Source organism: Oncorhynchus masou, unplaced genomic scaffold (genome assembly GCF_036934945.1).
Source record: "Oncorhynchus masou masou isolate Uvic2021 unplaced genomic scaffold, UVic_Omas_1.1 unplaced_scaffold_952, whole genome shotgun sequence".
Taxonomy (NCBI): domain Eukaryota; kingdom Metazoa; phylum Chordata; class Actinopteri; order Salmoniformes; family Salmonidae; genus Oncorhynchus; species Oncorhynchus masou.
This window is the reverse complement of record NW_027016018.1, coordinates 113,220-130,000: the sequence shown is the minus strand read 5'-3', so window position 1 is coordinate 130,000 and position 16,781 is coordinate 113,220. Positions and strand designations below refer to the sequence as shown.

At 47.6% G+C, this 16,781-nt stretch overlaps 1 protein-coding gene across 2 annotated transcripts in view; it reads right to left on the bottom strand.

The window, feature by feature from the left end:
• Window positions 1-16,781, bottom strand: part of LOC135538403 (dihydropyrimidinase-related protein 2-like) — a 40,305-nt gene that overhangs the window by 12,597 nt on the left and 10,927 nt on the right. For both annotated transcript variants that reach the window (XM_064964305.1, XM_064964306.1), the window contains exons 3-9: window positions 16,023-16,207; window positions 11,117-11,281; window positions 7,996-8,057; window positions 5,203-5,283; window positions 5,023-5,091; window positions 423-543; window positions 110-266 (exon numbers count right to left, since the gene is read on the bottom strand). In XM_064964305.1, the coding sequence (XP_064820377.1) occupies window positions 110-266; window positions 423-543; window positions 5,023-5,091; window positions 5,203-5,283; window positions 7,996-8,057; window positions 11,117-11,281; window positions 16,023-16,207 (840 nt within the window). The remainder of the gene's footprint in view (window positions 1-109; window positions 267-422; window positions 544-5,022; window positions 5,092-5,202; window positions 5,284-7,995; window positions 8,058-11,116; window positions 11,282-16,022; window positions 16,208-16,781) is intronic.

Here is a 16,781-nt window from a genome sequence, read left to right as displayed (position 1 = left end):
TTTGCAACACAAAATTGTATTTTTTGACCAATCAAATCAGATCTTTTGTCAATAAATGGGGAAGATCATACTGGGGCTGCCTGTGTAAACGCAGCTTATGTGTTCTCACCAGGAAAGCAGGGAGTTGAGGTAGTCAGGGGTGCTGGGGTCTGGGCTGAGGGGCGGGGACATGACGAATGCTGCAGCCTTAGCCCAGTTCTTACTCCAATAGTGTGATCCGTCTGTCCCAAGACTGGCTGTGATTGGCTCGCCATAAACCACCATGCCTGCAAATCATCCAATGAAAAAGGACAAGTCATTTGTACAAGAAATATCTGTTTTTTCAGACATTTTGTGTTGAGCCATCAAAGTTAACAAAGAATGTATGATACAGAAATTATTTCAGAATAAAGTTGTTATTGAATCGCCAAATCCAGTCTCACCCTTCTTCCTGGCCTTGGCGATGACATCAGCAGCCGACTTGCTCATCACCTTGGTGATGTAGAGAGGACAGTTGGCCTGCTTGGCGATGGTGATGGCCCGGTATACTGCCTCTGTCTCCACCTAGTGGTCACAAATTAAACAACTTACTGTAACATCTCAACCAACATTTATTTTTTATTTAACTCGGCAAGTCAGTTAAGAACAAATTCTTATTTACAATGACGGCCTAGGAACAGTGGGTTAACTGCCTTGTCAGCAGTTAATGTTTACCTTGTCAGCTCAGGGATTCAATATAGCAACCTTTCAGTTACTGGCCCAACGCTCTAATCACTAGGCTACCTGCTCTAACCACTAGGCTACCTGCTCTAACCACTAGGCAACCTGCTCTAACCACTAGGCTACCTGCTCTAACCACTAGGCTACCTGCTCTAACCACTAGGCTACCTGCTCTAACCACTTAGGCTACCTGCTCTAACCACTAGGCTACCTGCTCTAACCACTAGGCTACCTGTTCTAACCACTAGGCTGCCTGCTCTAACCACTAGGCTACCTGCTCTAACCACTAGGCTACCTGCTCTAACCATTAGGCTACCTGCTCTAACCACTAGGCTACCTGCTCTAACCACTAGGCTGCCTGCTCTAACCACTAGGCTACCTGCTCTAACCACTAGGCTACCTGCTCTAACCAATAGGCTACCTGCTCTAACCACTAGGCTACCTGCTCTAACCACTAGGCTACCTGCTCTAACCACTAGGCTACCTGCAGCCAAAAATCACGGTTTCTACTAGTTACAACAGCCACAAAGTCATAATTGGCAATATCGTAAATTTTAAAATGTATTTTAAGTTCGGTTTAGGCATAAGGTTTGCAGTGTGGTTCAGGTTACACACCAAAAGTGTCCACAGGAAAACACTTTTTGATTCCAGGTAGAACCCTTTTTTGTTCTAGGTAGAACCCTTTTTTGTTCTAGGTAGAACTCTTTTGGGTTCTATGTAAAAACCCTCTGTAGAAAGGGTTCTACATGAAAACCTGGTTTCCTCTATCGTAATCGCTCCTCTTTCACCCCAGGGACAGCAGCCATAGGAGGTTTTAAGAACAAATTCTTATTTACAATGATGGCCTAGGAACAGTGGGTTAACTGCCTTGTCAGCAGTTAATGTTTACCTTGTCAGCTCGGGGATTCAATATAGCAACCTTTCAGTTACTGGCCCAACGCTCTAATCACTAGGCTACCTGCTCTAACCCCTAGACAACCTGCTCTAACCACTAAGCAACCTGCTCTAACCACTAGGCTACCTGCTCTAACCACTAGGCTACCTGCTCTAATCACTAGGCTACCTGCTCTAACCACTAAGCAACCTGCTCTAACCACTAGGCTACCTGCTCTAACCACTAGGCTACCTGCTCTAACCACTAGGCTACCTGCTCTAACCTCCAGGCTACCTGCTCTAACCACTAGGCTACCTGCTCTAACCACTAGGCTACCTGCTCTAACCACTAGGCTACCTGTTCTAACCACTAGGCTACCTGCTCTAACCACTAGGCTGCCTGCTCTAACCACTAGGCTGCCTGCTCTAACCACTAGGCTTCCTGCTCTAACCACTAGGCTACCTGCTCTAACCACTAGGCTGCCTGCTCTAACCACTAGGCTGCCTGCTCTAACCACTAGGCTGCCTGCTCTAACCACTAGGCTACCTGCTCTAACCACTAGGCTACCTGCTCGAACTACTAGGCTACCTGCTTTAACCACTAGGCTACCTGCTCTAACCACTAGGCTACCTGCTCTAACCACTAGGCTACCTGCTCTAACCACTAGGCTACCTGCTCTAACCACTAGGCTACCTGCTCTAACCACTAGGCTACCTGGCTCTAATCACTAGGCTACCTGCTCTAATCACTAGGCTGCCTGCTCTAACCACTAGGCTACCTGCTCTAACAACTAGGCTACCTGCTCTAACCACTAGGCTACCTGCTCTAACCACTAGGCTACCTGCTCTAACCACTAGGCTACCTGCTCTAACCACTAGGCTACCTGCAGCCAAAAATCACGGTTTCTACTAGTTACAACAGCCACAAAGTCATAATTGGCAATATCGTAAATTTTAAAATGTATTTTAAGTTCGGTTTAGGCATAAGGTTTGCAGTGTGGTTCAGGTTACACACCAAAAGTGTCCACAGGAAAACACTTTTTGATTCCAGGTAGAACCCTTTTTTGTTCTAGGTAGAACTCTTTTGGGTTCTATGTAAAAACCCTCTGTAGAAAGGGTTCTACATGAAAACTTGGTTTCCTCTATCGTAATCGCTCCTCTTTCACCCCAGGGACAGCAGCCATAGGAGGTTTTAAGAACAAATTCTTATTTACAATGATGGCCTAGGAACAGTGGGTTAACTGCCTTGTCAGCAGTTCATGTTTACCTTGTCAGCTCGGGGATTCAATATAGCAACCTTTCAGTTACCGGCCCAACGCTCTAATCACTAGGCTACCTGCTCTAACCCCTAGACAACCTGCTCTAACCACTAAGCAACCTGCTCTAACCACTAGGCTACCTGCTCTAACCACTAGGCTACCTGCTCTAATCACTAGGCTACCTGCTCTAACCACTAAGCAACCTGCTCTAACCACTAGGCTACCTGCTCTAACCACTAGGCTACCTGCTCTAACCACTAGGCTACCTGCTCTAACCTCCAGGCTACCTGCTCTAACCACTAGGCTACCTGCTCTAACCACTAGGCTGCCTGCTCTAACCACTAGGCTACCTGTTCTAACCACTAGGCTACCTGCTCTAACCACTAGGCTGCCTGCTCTAACCACTAGGCTGCCTGCTCTAACCACTAGGCTACCTGCTCTAACCACTAGGCTACCTGCTCTAACCACTAGGCTACCTGCTCTAACCACTAGGCTACCTGCTCTAACCACTAGGCTACCTGGCTCTAATCACTAGGCTACCTGCTCTAATCACTAGGCTGCCTGCTCTAACCACTAGGCTACCTGCTCTAACAACTAGGCTACCTGCTCTAACCACTAGGCTACCTGCTCTAACCACTAGGCTACCTGCTCTAACCACTAGGCTACCTGCTCTAACCACTAGGCTACCTGCAGCCATAAATCACGGTTTCTACTAGTTACAACAGCCACAAAGTCATAATTGGCAATATCGTAAATTTTAAAATGTATTTTAAGTTCGGTTTAGGCATAAGGTTTGCAGTGTGGTTCAGGTTACACACCAAAAGTGTCCACAGGAAAACACTTTTTGATTCCAGGTAGAACCCTTTTTTGTTCTAGGTAGAACTCTTTTGGGTTCTATGTAAAAACCCTTTGTAGAAAGGGTTCTACATGAAAACTTGGTTTCCTCTATCGTAATCGCTCCTCTTTCACCCCAGCTGCCAAACTAACCCTGATTCAGATGACCATCCTACCCATGCTAGATTACGGAGACACAATTTATAGATCGACAGGTAAGGGTGCTCTCGAGCGGCTAGATGTTCTTTACCATTCGGCCATCAGATTTGCCACCAATGCCCCTGATAGGACGCATCACTGCACTCTATACTCCTCTGTAAACTGGTCATCTCTTTATACCCGTCGCAAGACCCACTGGTTGATGCTTATGTATAAAACCCTCTTAGGCCTCACTTCCCTCTATCTGAGATATCTACTGCAGCCCTCATCCTCCACATACAACACCCGTTCTGCCAGTCACATTCTGTTAAAGGTCCCTGAAGCACACACATTCCTGGGTTGCTAGTCTTTTCAGTTCTCTGCAGCTAGCGACTGGAACGAGCTGCAACAAACACTCAAACTGGACAGTTTCATCTCAATCTCTTCATTCAAAGACTCAATCATGGACACTCTTACTGACAGTTGTGGCTGCTTTGCGTGATGTATTGTTGTCTCTACCCTCCTGCCCTTTGTGCTGTTGTCTGTGCCCAATAATGTTTGTACCATGTTGTGATGCTACCATGTTGTGTTGCTACCATGTTGTGATGCTACCATGTTGTGTTGTCATGTGTTGCTGCCTTGCTATGTTGTTGTCTTAGGTCTCTCTTATGTAGTGTTGTGTTGTGTCGTAGTGCTGTGTGTTTTGTTCTATATTTAGATTTGATTGATTTATTTTGAATCCCAGCCCCCGTCCCGGCAGGAGGCCTTTTGCCTTTTGGTCGGCCGTCATTGTAAATAAGAATGTTTTTAACTGACTTGCCTGATTAAATAAAGATACAAAAACCACTCCGATCCTGGTTCCTCTCTGGGTTTCTTCCTAGGTTCCTTCCTTTCTAGAGAGTTGTTCCGAGCCACAGTGCTTCTACATCGACATTGCTTGCTCTTTGGGGTTTTAACACTTTGTGACTACGGCTGATGTAAAAAGGGCTTTAATAAAATACATTTGATTGATTTATTGAGATTACAATATTCAGTCTCATTTCCATTATTATTGAGAGTGGAAAATTCATCCACAAGGTATTTTCAGCAAGCAATGGCATGTCTATTCTCCCGGTTTTAAACCACTCTGTCACCAACAGTAACACTGGCTCATAACAAGATAATGCAGTGTGATCATGTAAATGAGGCTATTGTTTACACAGAGACAGGAAGTCCCTACCTCTTCTGGGTGACACAGCACATGTCCCTCAGGTCCAGTGATCCCCAGCTCCAGTAGTCGCTTCTGCTCCTATACAGATATAAGGGGTAAGACGGAAACTGAAGATGTCCTTTGCCCAGGAGAGATATGCCCAGTCACTGTCAAAGGCCAGTCTTTCAAGTCAACATTACAGTAGCCTACCTCGTCAATGATGTCTCCGTTCTCAGCGTGAACCTGAGCGATGGCGCCCAGGTCTCTAATGATACCAAACATCTCATACATCTGGCAGGGGAAAGAGATAAAACAAGGAGGGGGGGTCATCAAAATGCAGAGGACCAGAGCTCCACACTCTCATGCTCTACAGTAGGGGTGGTGAGGTAACACAGTAGGGGTGGTGAGGTAATACAGTAGGGGTGGTGAGGTAATACAGTAGGGGTGGTGAGGTAATACAGTAGGGGTGGTGAGGTAACACAGTAGGGGTGGTGAGGTAATACAGTAGGGGTGGTGAGGTAATACAGTAGGGGTGGTGAGGTAATACAGTAGGGGTGGTGAGGTAACAGTAGGGGTGGTGAAGTAATACAGTAGGGGTGGTGAGGTAACACAGTAGGGGTGGTGAAGTAATACAGTAGGGGTGGTGAGGTAATACAGTAGGGGTGGTGAGGTAACACAGTAGGGGTGGTGAAGTAATACAGTAGGGGTGGTGAGGTAATACAGTAGGGGTGGTGAGGTAATACAGTAGGGGTGGTGAGGTAATACAGTAGGGGTGGTGAGGTAATATGGTAGGGGTGGTGAGGTAACACGGTAGGGGTGGTGAGGTAACACAGTAGGGGTGGTGAAGTAATACAGTAGGGGTGGTGAGGTAATACAGTAGGGGTGGTGAGGTAACACAGTAGGGGTGGTGAGGTAACACAATAGGGGTGGTGAGGTAACACAGTAGGGGTGGTGAGGTAACACAGTAGGGGTGGTGAGGTAATACAGTAGGGGTGGTGAGGTAACACAGTAGGGGTGGTGAGGTAACACAGTAGGGGTGGTGAGGTAATACAGTAGGGGTGGTGAGGTAATACAGTAGGGGTGGTGAGGTAACACAGTAGGGGTGGTGAGGTAATACAGTAGGGGTGGTGAGGTAATACAGTAGTGGTGGTGAGGTAACACAGTAGGGGTGGTGAGATAACACAGTAGTGGTGGTGAGGTAATACAGTAGGGGTGGTGAGGTAACACAGTAGGGGTGGTGAGGTAATACAGTAGGGGTGGTGAGGTAACACAGTAGTGGTGGTGAGGTAATACAGTAGGGGTGGTGAGGTAACACAGTAGGGGTGGTGAGGTAATACAGTAGGGGTGGTGAGGTAATACAGTAGGGGTGGTGAGGTAACACAGTAGGGGTGGTGAGGTAACACAGTAGGGGTGGTGAGGTAACACAGTAGTGGTGGTGAGGTAATACAGTAGGGGTGGTGAGGTAACACAGTAGGGGTGGTGAGGTAACACAGTAGGGGTGGTGAGGTAACACAGTAGTGGTGGTGAGGTAACACCAGTAGTGGTGGTGAGGTAATACAGTAGGGGTGGTGAGGTAACACAGTAGGGGTGGTGAGGTAATACAGTAGGGGTGGTGAGGTAATACAGTAGGGGTGGTGAGGTAACACAGTAGGGGTGGTGAGGTAACACAGTAGGGGTGGTGAGGTAACACAGTAGGGGTGGTGAGGTAATACAGTAGGGGTGGTGAGGTAACACAGTAGGGGTGGTGAGGTAATACAGTAGGGGTGGTGAGGTAATACAGTAGGGGTGGTGAGGTAACACAGTAGGGGTGGTGAGGTAACACAGTAGGGGTGGTGAGGTAACACAGTAGGGGTGGTGAGGTAATACAGTAGGCGTGGTGAGGTAACACAGTAGGGGTGGTGAGGTAATACAGTAGGGGTGGTGAGGTAATACAGTAGGGGTGGTGAGGTAACACAGTAGGGGTGGTGAGGTAACACGGTAGGGGTGGTGAGGTAATACAGTAGGGGTGGTAAGGTAATACAGTAGGGGTGGTGAGGTAACACAGTAGGGGTGGTGAGGTAATACAGTAGGGGTGGTGTGGTAACACAGTAGGGGTGGTGAGGTAATACAGTAGGGGAAGTGAGGTAACACAGTAGGGGTGGTGAGGTAATACAGTAGGGGTGGTGAGGTAATACAGTAGGGGTGGTGAGGTAATACAGTAGGGGTGGTGAGGTAATACAGTAGGGGTGGTGAGGTAATACAGTAGGGGTGGTGAGGTAACACAGTAGGGGTGGTGAGGTAACACAGTAGGGGTGGTGAGGTAACACAGTAGGGGTGGTGAGGTAACACAGTAGGGGTGGTGAGGTAATACAGTAGGGGTGGTGAGGTAACACAGTAGGGGTGGTGAGGTAATACAGTAGGGGTGGTGAGGTAATACAGTAGGGGTGGTGAGGTAACACAGTAGGGGTGGTGAGGTAACACAGTAGGGGTGGTGAGGTAACACAGTAGGGGTGGTGAGGTAATACAGTAGGCGTGGTGAGGTAACACAGTAGGGGTGGTGAGGTAATACAGTAGGGGTGGTGAGGTAATACAGTAGGGGTGGTGAGGTAATACAGTAGGGGTGGTGAGGTAACACAGTAGGGGTGGTGAGGTAACACGGTAGGGGTGGTGAGGTAATACAGTAGGGGTGGTAAGGTAATACAGTAGGGGTGGTGAGGTAATACAGTAGGGGTGGTGAGGTAACACAGTAGGGGTGGTGAGGTAATACAGTAGGGGTGGTGAGGTAATACAGTAGGGGTGGTGAGGTAACACAGTAGGGGTGGTGAGGTAATACAGTAGGGGTGGTGAGGTTACACAGTAAGGGGAGTGCTGATCAAATTGATTGTTTTACTCAAGAGAACGTCCTCAGATGAGAGCGTGAGAGTACGGAGCATGGTAGTATGCATATTGAGAAACAACCAAGGTCATTGTTTACATTACATTTTAGAGACGTCTGAATAAATAGGTTGAAGAAATAAAACTTACCTGACTATCTGAGCTCTGGAATTTGTCCTTGTAAGCCATGAAGATCAAGAAGGAATTGACTCCTGGAAAAATTAAAACGTAACACATTTCAAACCATTTCCATTTCAAGGAATTGAATTTCTCTCATTTGAAAATCACAAGCATGTGCAGATGTGTCTATATGTCTGTGAGCTCCTGTGTGTGATTATGGTTGTGTGGTTGTGTGTGTGTGTGAGTGAGTGAGTGAGTGAGTGAGTGAGTGAGTGAGTGAGTGAGTGAGTGGTTTTGTGTGTGTGTGAGTACATGAGTGAGTGTAGTTCAGCTGGGTGAGAGAGAGTTGGTGGGCTGCCTGGCTGTCTGTGTGGATTAGTGAGTGTGTCTGTGTGGATTAGTGAGTGTGTCTGTGTGGATTAGTGAGTGTGTCTGTGTGGATTAGTGAGTGTGTCTGTGTGGATTAGTGAGTGTGTCTGTGTGGATTAGTGAGTGTGTCTGTGTGGATTAGTGAGTGTGTCTGTGTGAATTAGTGAGTGTGTCTGTGTGGATTAGTGAGTGTAGTTCAGCTGGGTGAGAGAGAGTTGGTGGGCTGCCTGGCTGTCTGTGTGGATTAGTGAGTGTGTCTGTGTGGATTAGTGAGTGTTGTTCAGCTGGTTGAGAGAGAGTTGGTGGGCTGGCTGGCTGTCTGTGTGGATTAGTGAGTGTGTCTGTGGATTAGTGAGTGTAGTTCAGCTGGGTGAGAGAGAGTTTGTGGGCTGACTGGCTGTCTGTGTGGATTAGTGAGTGTAGTTCAGCTGGGTGAGAGAGAGTTGGTGGGCTGACTGGCTGTCTGTGTGGATTAGTGAGCGTGGACATCATCTCGTGTACAGTGTGTGTCTCTAGTGTTGTGTTGTCACCTGCAGCAATCGTCTAGCTGCATGGACACAGGTGTGTGCGTTCCTGTGTGTGTGTGTGTGTGTGTGTGTGTGTGTGTGTGTGTGTGTGTGTGTGTGTGTGTGTGTGTGTGTGTGTGTGTGTGTGTGTGTGTGTGTGTGTGTGTGTGTGTGTGTGTGTCATTGACATGAGGGAGGCAGAGCAGAAGGAAAGCAGCTCTTCATGAGACTCACGGGGGATTCAAAGTAAAACCACTGTATTCTCGTAACAGCGGAGTATCAGATACATTACCACAACACAGTATCAGATACATTACCACAACACCATGAACAACACAGTATCAGATACATTACCACAACACCATTAACAACACAGTATCAGATACATTACCACAACACAGTATCAGATACGTTACCACAACACAGTACCAGATACATTACCACAACACCATTAACAGAGGGACATGACCCTTTTCAGGTGTTATTTGTGGTAATATCATCTAATGTATTCTCATCTAGTAGTTATATGGTAGGGAAACGATATAAGAGTCATATTGGGTGGTTTGGTGTCAGACAGATTGAGATCTGAAGACAGACACAGGTACTATCTACAAAGGTACTATCTACACAGGTAGATCCAGTACATCAGGTACTATCTACACAGGTAGATCCAGAACATCAGGTACTATCTACACAGGTAGATCCAGAACATCAGGTACTATCTACACAGGTAGATCCAGAACATCAGATACTATCTACACAGGTAGATCCAGAACATCAGGTACTATCTACACAGGTAGATCCAGAACATCAGGTACTATCTACACAGGTAGATCCAGAACATCAGGTACTATCTACACAGGTAGATCCAGAACATCAGGTACTATCTACACAGGTAGATCCAGTACATCAGGTACTATCTACACAGGTAGATCCAGAACATCAGGTACTATCTACACAGGTAGATCCAGAACATCAGGTACTATCTACACAGGTAGATCCAGTACATCAGGTACTATCTACACAGGTACATCCAGAACATCAGGTACTATCTACACAGGTAGATCCAGAACATCAGGTACTATCTACACAGGTAGATCCAGAACATCAGATACTATCTACACAGGTAGATCCAGAACATCAGGTACTATCTACACAGGTAGATCCAGAACATCAGGTACTATCTACACAGGTAGATCCAGAACATCAGGTACTATCTACACAGGTAGATCCAGAACATCAGGTACTATCTACACAGGTAGATCCAGAACATCAGGTACTATCTACACAGGTAGATCCAGTACATCAGGTACTATCTACACAGGTAGATCCAGAACATCAGGTACTATCTACACAGGTAGATCCAGAACATCAGGTACTATCTACACAGGTAGATCCAGTACATCAGGTACTATCTACACAGGTAGATCCAGTACATCAGGTACTATCTACACAAGTAGATCCAGAACATCAGGTACTATCTACACAGGTAGATCCAGAACATCAGGTACTATCTACACAGGTAGATCCAGAACATCAGGTACTATCTACACAGGTAGATCCAGAACATCAGGTACTATCTACACAGGTAGATCCAGAACATCAGGTACTATCTACACAGGTACATCCAGAACATCAGGTACTATCTACACAGGTAGATCCAGAACATCAGGTACTATCTACACAGGTAGATCCAGAACATCAGGTACTATCTACACAGGTAGATCCAGAACATCAGGTACTATCTACACAGGTAGATCCAGAACATCAGGTACTATCTACACAGGTAGATCCAGAACATCAGGTACTATCTACACAGGTAGATCCAGTACATCAGGTACTATCTACACAGGTAGATCCAGAACATCAGGTACTATCTACACAGGTAGATCCAGAACATCAGGTACTATCTACACAGGTAGATCCAGAACATCAGGTACTATCTACACAGGTAGATCCAGAACATCAGGTACTATCTACACAGGTAGATCCAGAACATCAGGTACTATCTACACAGGTAGATCCAGAACATCAGGTACTATCTACACAGGTAGATCCAGAACATCAGGTACTATCTACACAGGTAGATCCAGAACATCAGGTACTATCTACACAGGTAGATCCAGAACATCAGGTACTATCTACACAGGTAGATCCAGAACATCAGGTACTATCTACACAGGTAGATCCAGAACATCAGGTACTATCTACACAGGTAGATCCAGAACATCAGGTACTATCTACACAGGTAGATCCAGAACATCCTGAAACAATACCTTTATTCTTCACCAGACTCTCCATCTCTTCAAAGAGTCCGTCATGCCAGCGGGTGATGTCCATGTGGAGGGAGTAATCACAGCAGGACCCCCTGTCTGCTATGTCCTTCCACTGGTCGTAGGCCCCCAGGAGGCTGGCTCCAGGCTCGGGGACCACATGGTCAACTAGAGGACGGGAGAGAAGAAGAGGACCAGGTCAACTATAGGAGAGGAGAGAAGAGGAGGACCAGGTCAACTAGAGGACGGGAGAGAAGAAGAGGACCAGGTCAACTATAGGAGAGGAGAGAAGAGGAGGACCAGGTCAACTAGAGGACAGGAGAGAAGAAGAGGACCAGGTCAACTATAGGAGAGGAGAGAAGAGGAGGACCAGGTCAACTAGAGGACAGGAGAGAAGAAGAAGACCAGGTCAACTAGAGGACAGGAGAGAAGAAGAAGACCAGGTCAACTATAAGACAGGAGAGAAGAAGAAGACCAGGTCTACTAGAGGACAGGAGAGAAGAAGAGGACCAGGTCAACTATAGGACAGGAGAGAAGAAGAAGACCAGGTCTACTAGAGGACAGGAGAGAAGAAGAAGACCAGGTCAACTATAGGACAGGAGAGAAGAAGAGGACCAGGTCAACTATAGGAGAGGAGAGAAGAGGAGGACCAGGTCAACTAGAGGACGGGAGAGAAGAAGAAGACCAGGTCAACTAGAGGACGGGAGAGAAGAAGAAGACCAGGTCAACTAGAGGACAGGAGAGAAGAAGAAGACCAGGTCAACTATAGGACAGGAGAGAAGAAGAGGACCAGGTCAACTATAAGACAGGAGAGAAGAAGAGGACCAGGTCAACTATAGGAGAGGAGAGAAGAGGAGGTCCAGGTCAACTATAGGAGAGGAGAGAAGAGGAGGACCAGGTCAACTAGAGGACGGGAGAGAAGAAGAAGACCAGGTCAACTAGAGGACAGGAGAGAAGAAGAGGACCAGGTCAACTATAAGACAGGAGAGAAGAAGAGGACCAGGTCAACTATAGGAGAGGAGAGAAGAGGAGGTCCAGGTCAACTAGAGGACAGGAGAGAAGAAGAGGACCAGGTCAACTATAGGACAGGATGGGACTGACAGGGGAGAGAGGAAACCACACACTGAGCAGTGAACTTCAACTCAGTTTCAAGAACGATTCAAGAACGATGACGATCCACGAATAACGTAGACCACGCGAAGTCAAAAAGTATCCATTTAAAACATCAGGCTGATATTTCCTCCAATGTTCCATCCCTAAAAACACAGTTCACATAACAGCCATATGGGGGTCTGTGCTGCTGTTTACACAGATCCAATAGGAGCAGGGGGACGGTTTGAGGGTAAGGAGTTCAGAGCAAAGTCTCTCTGACAGGCTGCGATAGCATGACCCTGTTTCAGATGGTCTAACTGCAGCACTCAGACATGGTCACCTCTCCTCCAGCTCTCCTCCGTTGCCCCCTTTTTCTCCCCCCCCCCCCGTCTCTAACCGCTCAGAGAGATTCCCTCTCAGCCTGTCTCACTCGCTGCCACAAAGGAACACAAATTGTCTCCCTCTGATCTGACCCAGAGGCAGCTGCCCTACCCCTCCCTCTCTCTCCCTATTCCACCTCCCTCCCTCTCCCTGTTCCCCCTCCCTCCCTCTCCCTGTTCCATCTCCATCCCTCTCCCTGTTCTACCTCCCTCCCTCTCCCTGTTCCATCTCCATCCCTCTCCCTGTTCCACCTCCCTCCCTCTCCCTATACCACCTCCATCCCTCTCCCTATACCACCTCCCTCCCTCTCCCTGTTCCACCTCCCTCCCTCTCCCTGTTCCACCTCCATCCCTCTCCCTAAACCACCTCCATCCCTTTCCCTGTTCCACCTCCCTCCATCCCTCTCCCTATACCAGCTCCATCCCTCTCCCTGTTACACCTCCATCCCTCTCCCTGTTCCACCTCCCTCCATCCCTCTCCCTGTTCCACCTCCCTCCATCCCTCTCCCTGTTCCACCTCCCTCCATCCCTCTCCCTGTTCCACCTCCCTCCCTCCCTCCCTCTCACTATACCACCCCTCTCTCCCTATACCAACTCTCTCCCTGTACCACCGCCTCCTCCCTCCCTCTCCCTGTACCACCTCCCTCTCCCTGTTCCACCTCCCTCCATCCCTCTCCCTGTTCCACCTCCCTCCATCCCTCTCCCTGTTCCACCTCCCTCCCTCTCCCCATACCACCTCCCTCCCTCCCTCTCCCTGTTCCACCTCCCTCCCTCTCCCCATACCACCTCCCTCCCTCCCTCTCCCTGTTCCACCTCCCTCCATCCCTCTCCCTGTTCCACCTCCCTCCCTCCCTCTCCCTGTTCCACCTCCCTCCCTCTCTCCCCATACCACCTCCCTCCCTTCTCCCTATACCAACTCTCTCTCCCTGTACCACCCCTCCTCCCTCCCTCCCTCTCCCTCCCCCCTCTCCCCATAGCACCTCCCTCCCTTCTCCCTATACCACCTCTCTCTCCCTGTTCCACCCCCTCCTCCCTCCCCCCCCTCTCCCTATACCACCTCTCTCCCTGTACCACCCCTCCTCCCTCCCTCTCCCTCCCCCTCTCCCCATAGCACCTCCCTCCCTTCTCCCTATACCACCTCTCTCTCCCTGTTCCACCCCCTCCTCCCTCCCTCCCCCCTCTCCCTATACCACCTCTCTCTCCCTGTACCACCCCTCCCTCCCTCCCTCCCTCTCCCTCCCCCTCTCCCCATAGCACCTCCCTCCCTTCTCCCTATACCACCTCTCTCTCGCTGCACCACCCCTCCTCCCTCCCTCCCTCTCCCTATACCACCTCCCTCTCCTTGTACCACCCCCTCCCTCCCTCCCTCCCTCTCCCTCCCCCTCTCCCCATAGCACCTCCCCTCCCTTCTCCCTATACCACCTCCCTCTCCTTGTACCACCCCCTCCTCCCTCCCTCCCTCCCTCTCCCTCCCCCTCTCCCCATAGCACCTCCCTCCCTTCTCCCTATACCACCTCCCTCTCCTTGTACCACCCCCTCCTCCCTCCCTCCCTCTCCCTATACCACCCCCAACCTCCTTCTCTTCAAAGCCTTCAAACTGTCAATCTCCCTATACTGGATCTACCTCTCCCTCAGTGCTATATAATGTATTATCTATGTGGACTGGATAGACTCTACAGTGTTAGATCTCTCTATCTCTCCCTCAGTGCTATATAATATATTATCTCTGTGGACTGGAAAGACTCTATAGTGTTAGATCTCCCCTTCAGTGCTATATAATATATTATCTCTGTGGACTGAAAATTCTCTATAGTGTTAGATCTCTCCCTCAGTGCTATATAATATATTATCTATGTGGACTGGATAGACTCTATAGTGTTAGATCTCTCCTTCAGTGCAATATAATATATTATCTCTGTGGACTGGAAAGACTCTATAGTGTTAGATCTCTCCCTCAGTGCTATATAATATATTATCTCTGTGGACTGGAAAGACTCTATAGTGTTAGATCTCTCCCTCAGTGCTATATAATATATTATATATGTGGACTGGATAGACTCTATAGTGTTAGATCTCTCTATCTCTCCCGCAGTGCTATATAATATATTATCTCTGTGGACTGGAAAGACTCTATAGTGTTAGATCTCTCCTTCAGTGCTATATAATATATTATCTATGTGGACTGGATAGACTCTATAGTGTTAGATCTCTCTATCTCTCCCTCAGTGCTATATAATATATTATCTCTGTGGACTGGAAAGACTCTATAGTGTTAGATCTCTCCCTCAGTGCTTTATAATATATTATCTCTGTGGACTGAAAAGACTCTATAGTGTTAGAGACAGTTAAGCTAACGTAGGCTAATGTGATTAGCATGAGGTTGTAAGCAACATGAACATTTCCCAGGACAGAGACATATGTGATACTGGCAGAATGATTAAATTCTTGTTAATCTAACTGCACTGTCCAAGTTACAGTAAAATAATACCATGCTATTGTTTGAGGAGAGTGCACAATTTTGAACATGAAAAGCTATTAATAAACAAATTAGGCACATTTGGGTCGACTTGATACAACATTTTGAACAGAGATGCAATGGTTCATTGGATCAGCCTAACACTTTGCACATGCAGTGCTGCCATCTAGTGGACAACGGCTAAATTGCACCTGGGCTGGAATAATATTTATGGCCTTTCTCTTGCATTTCAAAGATGATGGTACAAAAAAAAATACAGAAGAACGTTTGGTATTTTCTTTGTATTATCTTTTACCAGATCTATTGTGTTTTATTTTCCTACATTCCCTTCACATTTACACAAACTTCAAGTGTTTCCTTTCAAATGGTACCAAGAATATGCATATCCTTGCTTCAGGGCCTGAACTACAGGCAGTTAGATTTGGGTATATCAAATACCCAGATCCTTAATAAGAGGTTTTAAGGTTAGGGTTAGATAGGGTTAGTTGAGGTTTGGGTTAGTTAAGGTTAGAGTTAGTTAGGGTTAGTTAGGGTTAAATAGGGTTAGTTGAGGTTTGGGTTAGTTAAGGTTAGAGTTAGTTAAGGTTAGTTAGCATTAGTTAAGGTTAGTTATGGTTAGTTAGAGTTAGTTAGGGTTAGTTAAGGTTAGGGTTAGTTAAGGTTAGGGTTATTTAGGGATAGTTAAGGTTAGTTAGCGTTAGTTATGGTTAGTTATGGTTAGTTATGGTTAGTTAAGGTTAGGGTTAGTTAAGGTTAGTTATGGATAGTTAAGGTTAGCGTTAGTTAAGGTTATGGTTAGTTAAGGTTAGGGTTAGTTAAGGTTAGGGTTAGTTAGGGTTAGTTAAGGTTAGTTAGCGTTAGTTATGGTTAGTTAGGGTTAGTTAAGGTTAGGGTTAGTTAGGGTTAGTTAAGGTTAGGGTTAGTTAGGGTTAGTGTCAGCAGTATAATAGAGGAACCCTACTGATCATGGTGGTGCCCCCAGCCAGGGCAGCCTTGGTCCCGTGGTAGAAGTCATCTGAAGGGCTCATTCCCAGCTGGGAGGTCTGGAGGCTGGTGTTCACATCGATGCCACCGGGGATCACGATGTGTCCGTAGGCATCAACCGTCTTCACCCCTCCTGGAACTAAAAGGTTCTCACCAATCTGCCTGGTGAGGAGGACACGGGCCATGGTACAGGACAATGGTCACATTTTAACAGCAACAACAGTTTGTGTGTCTGTCTGCCTCTCTGTCTGCCTGTGTCTATATGTCGGTCTGCCTCTCTGTCTGCCTCTGTCTGCCTGTGTCTATATGTACATCTGCCTCTCTGTCTGCCTGCCTGTCTGTCTGCCTGCTTGTGTCTGCCTGTCTGTCTCTCTGTCTGCCTGCCTGTCTGTCTGTCTGCCTGTCTGTCTCTCTGTCTGCCTGTGTCTATATATCCGTCTGCCTCTGTCTGCATCTCTATCTGCCTCTCTGTCTGCCTATATGTCTGTCTCCTCTGTCTGCCTCTCCGTCTGCCTGTGTCTATATGTCTGTCTGCCTCTCTGTCTGCCTATATGTCTGTCTGCCTCTGTCTGCCTCTCCGTCTGCCTGTGTCTATATGTCTGTCTGCCTCTCTGTCTGCCTATATGTCTGTCTGCCTCTGTCTGCCTCTCCGTCAGCGTGTGTCTATATGTCTGTCTGCCTCTCTGTCTGCCTATATGTCTGTCCTACTCTGTCTGCCTCTCCGTCTGCCTGTGTC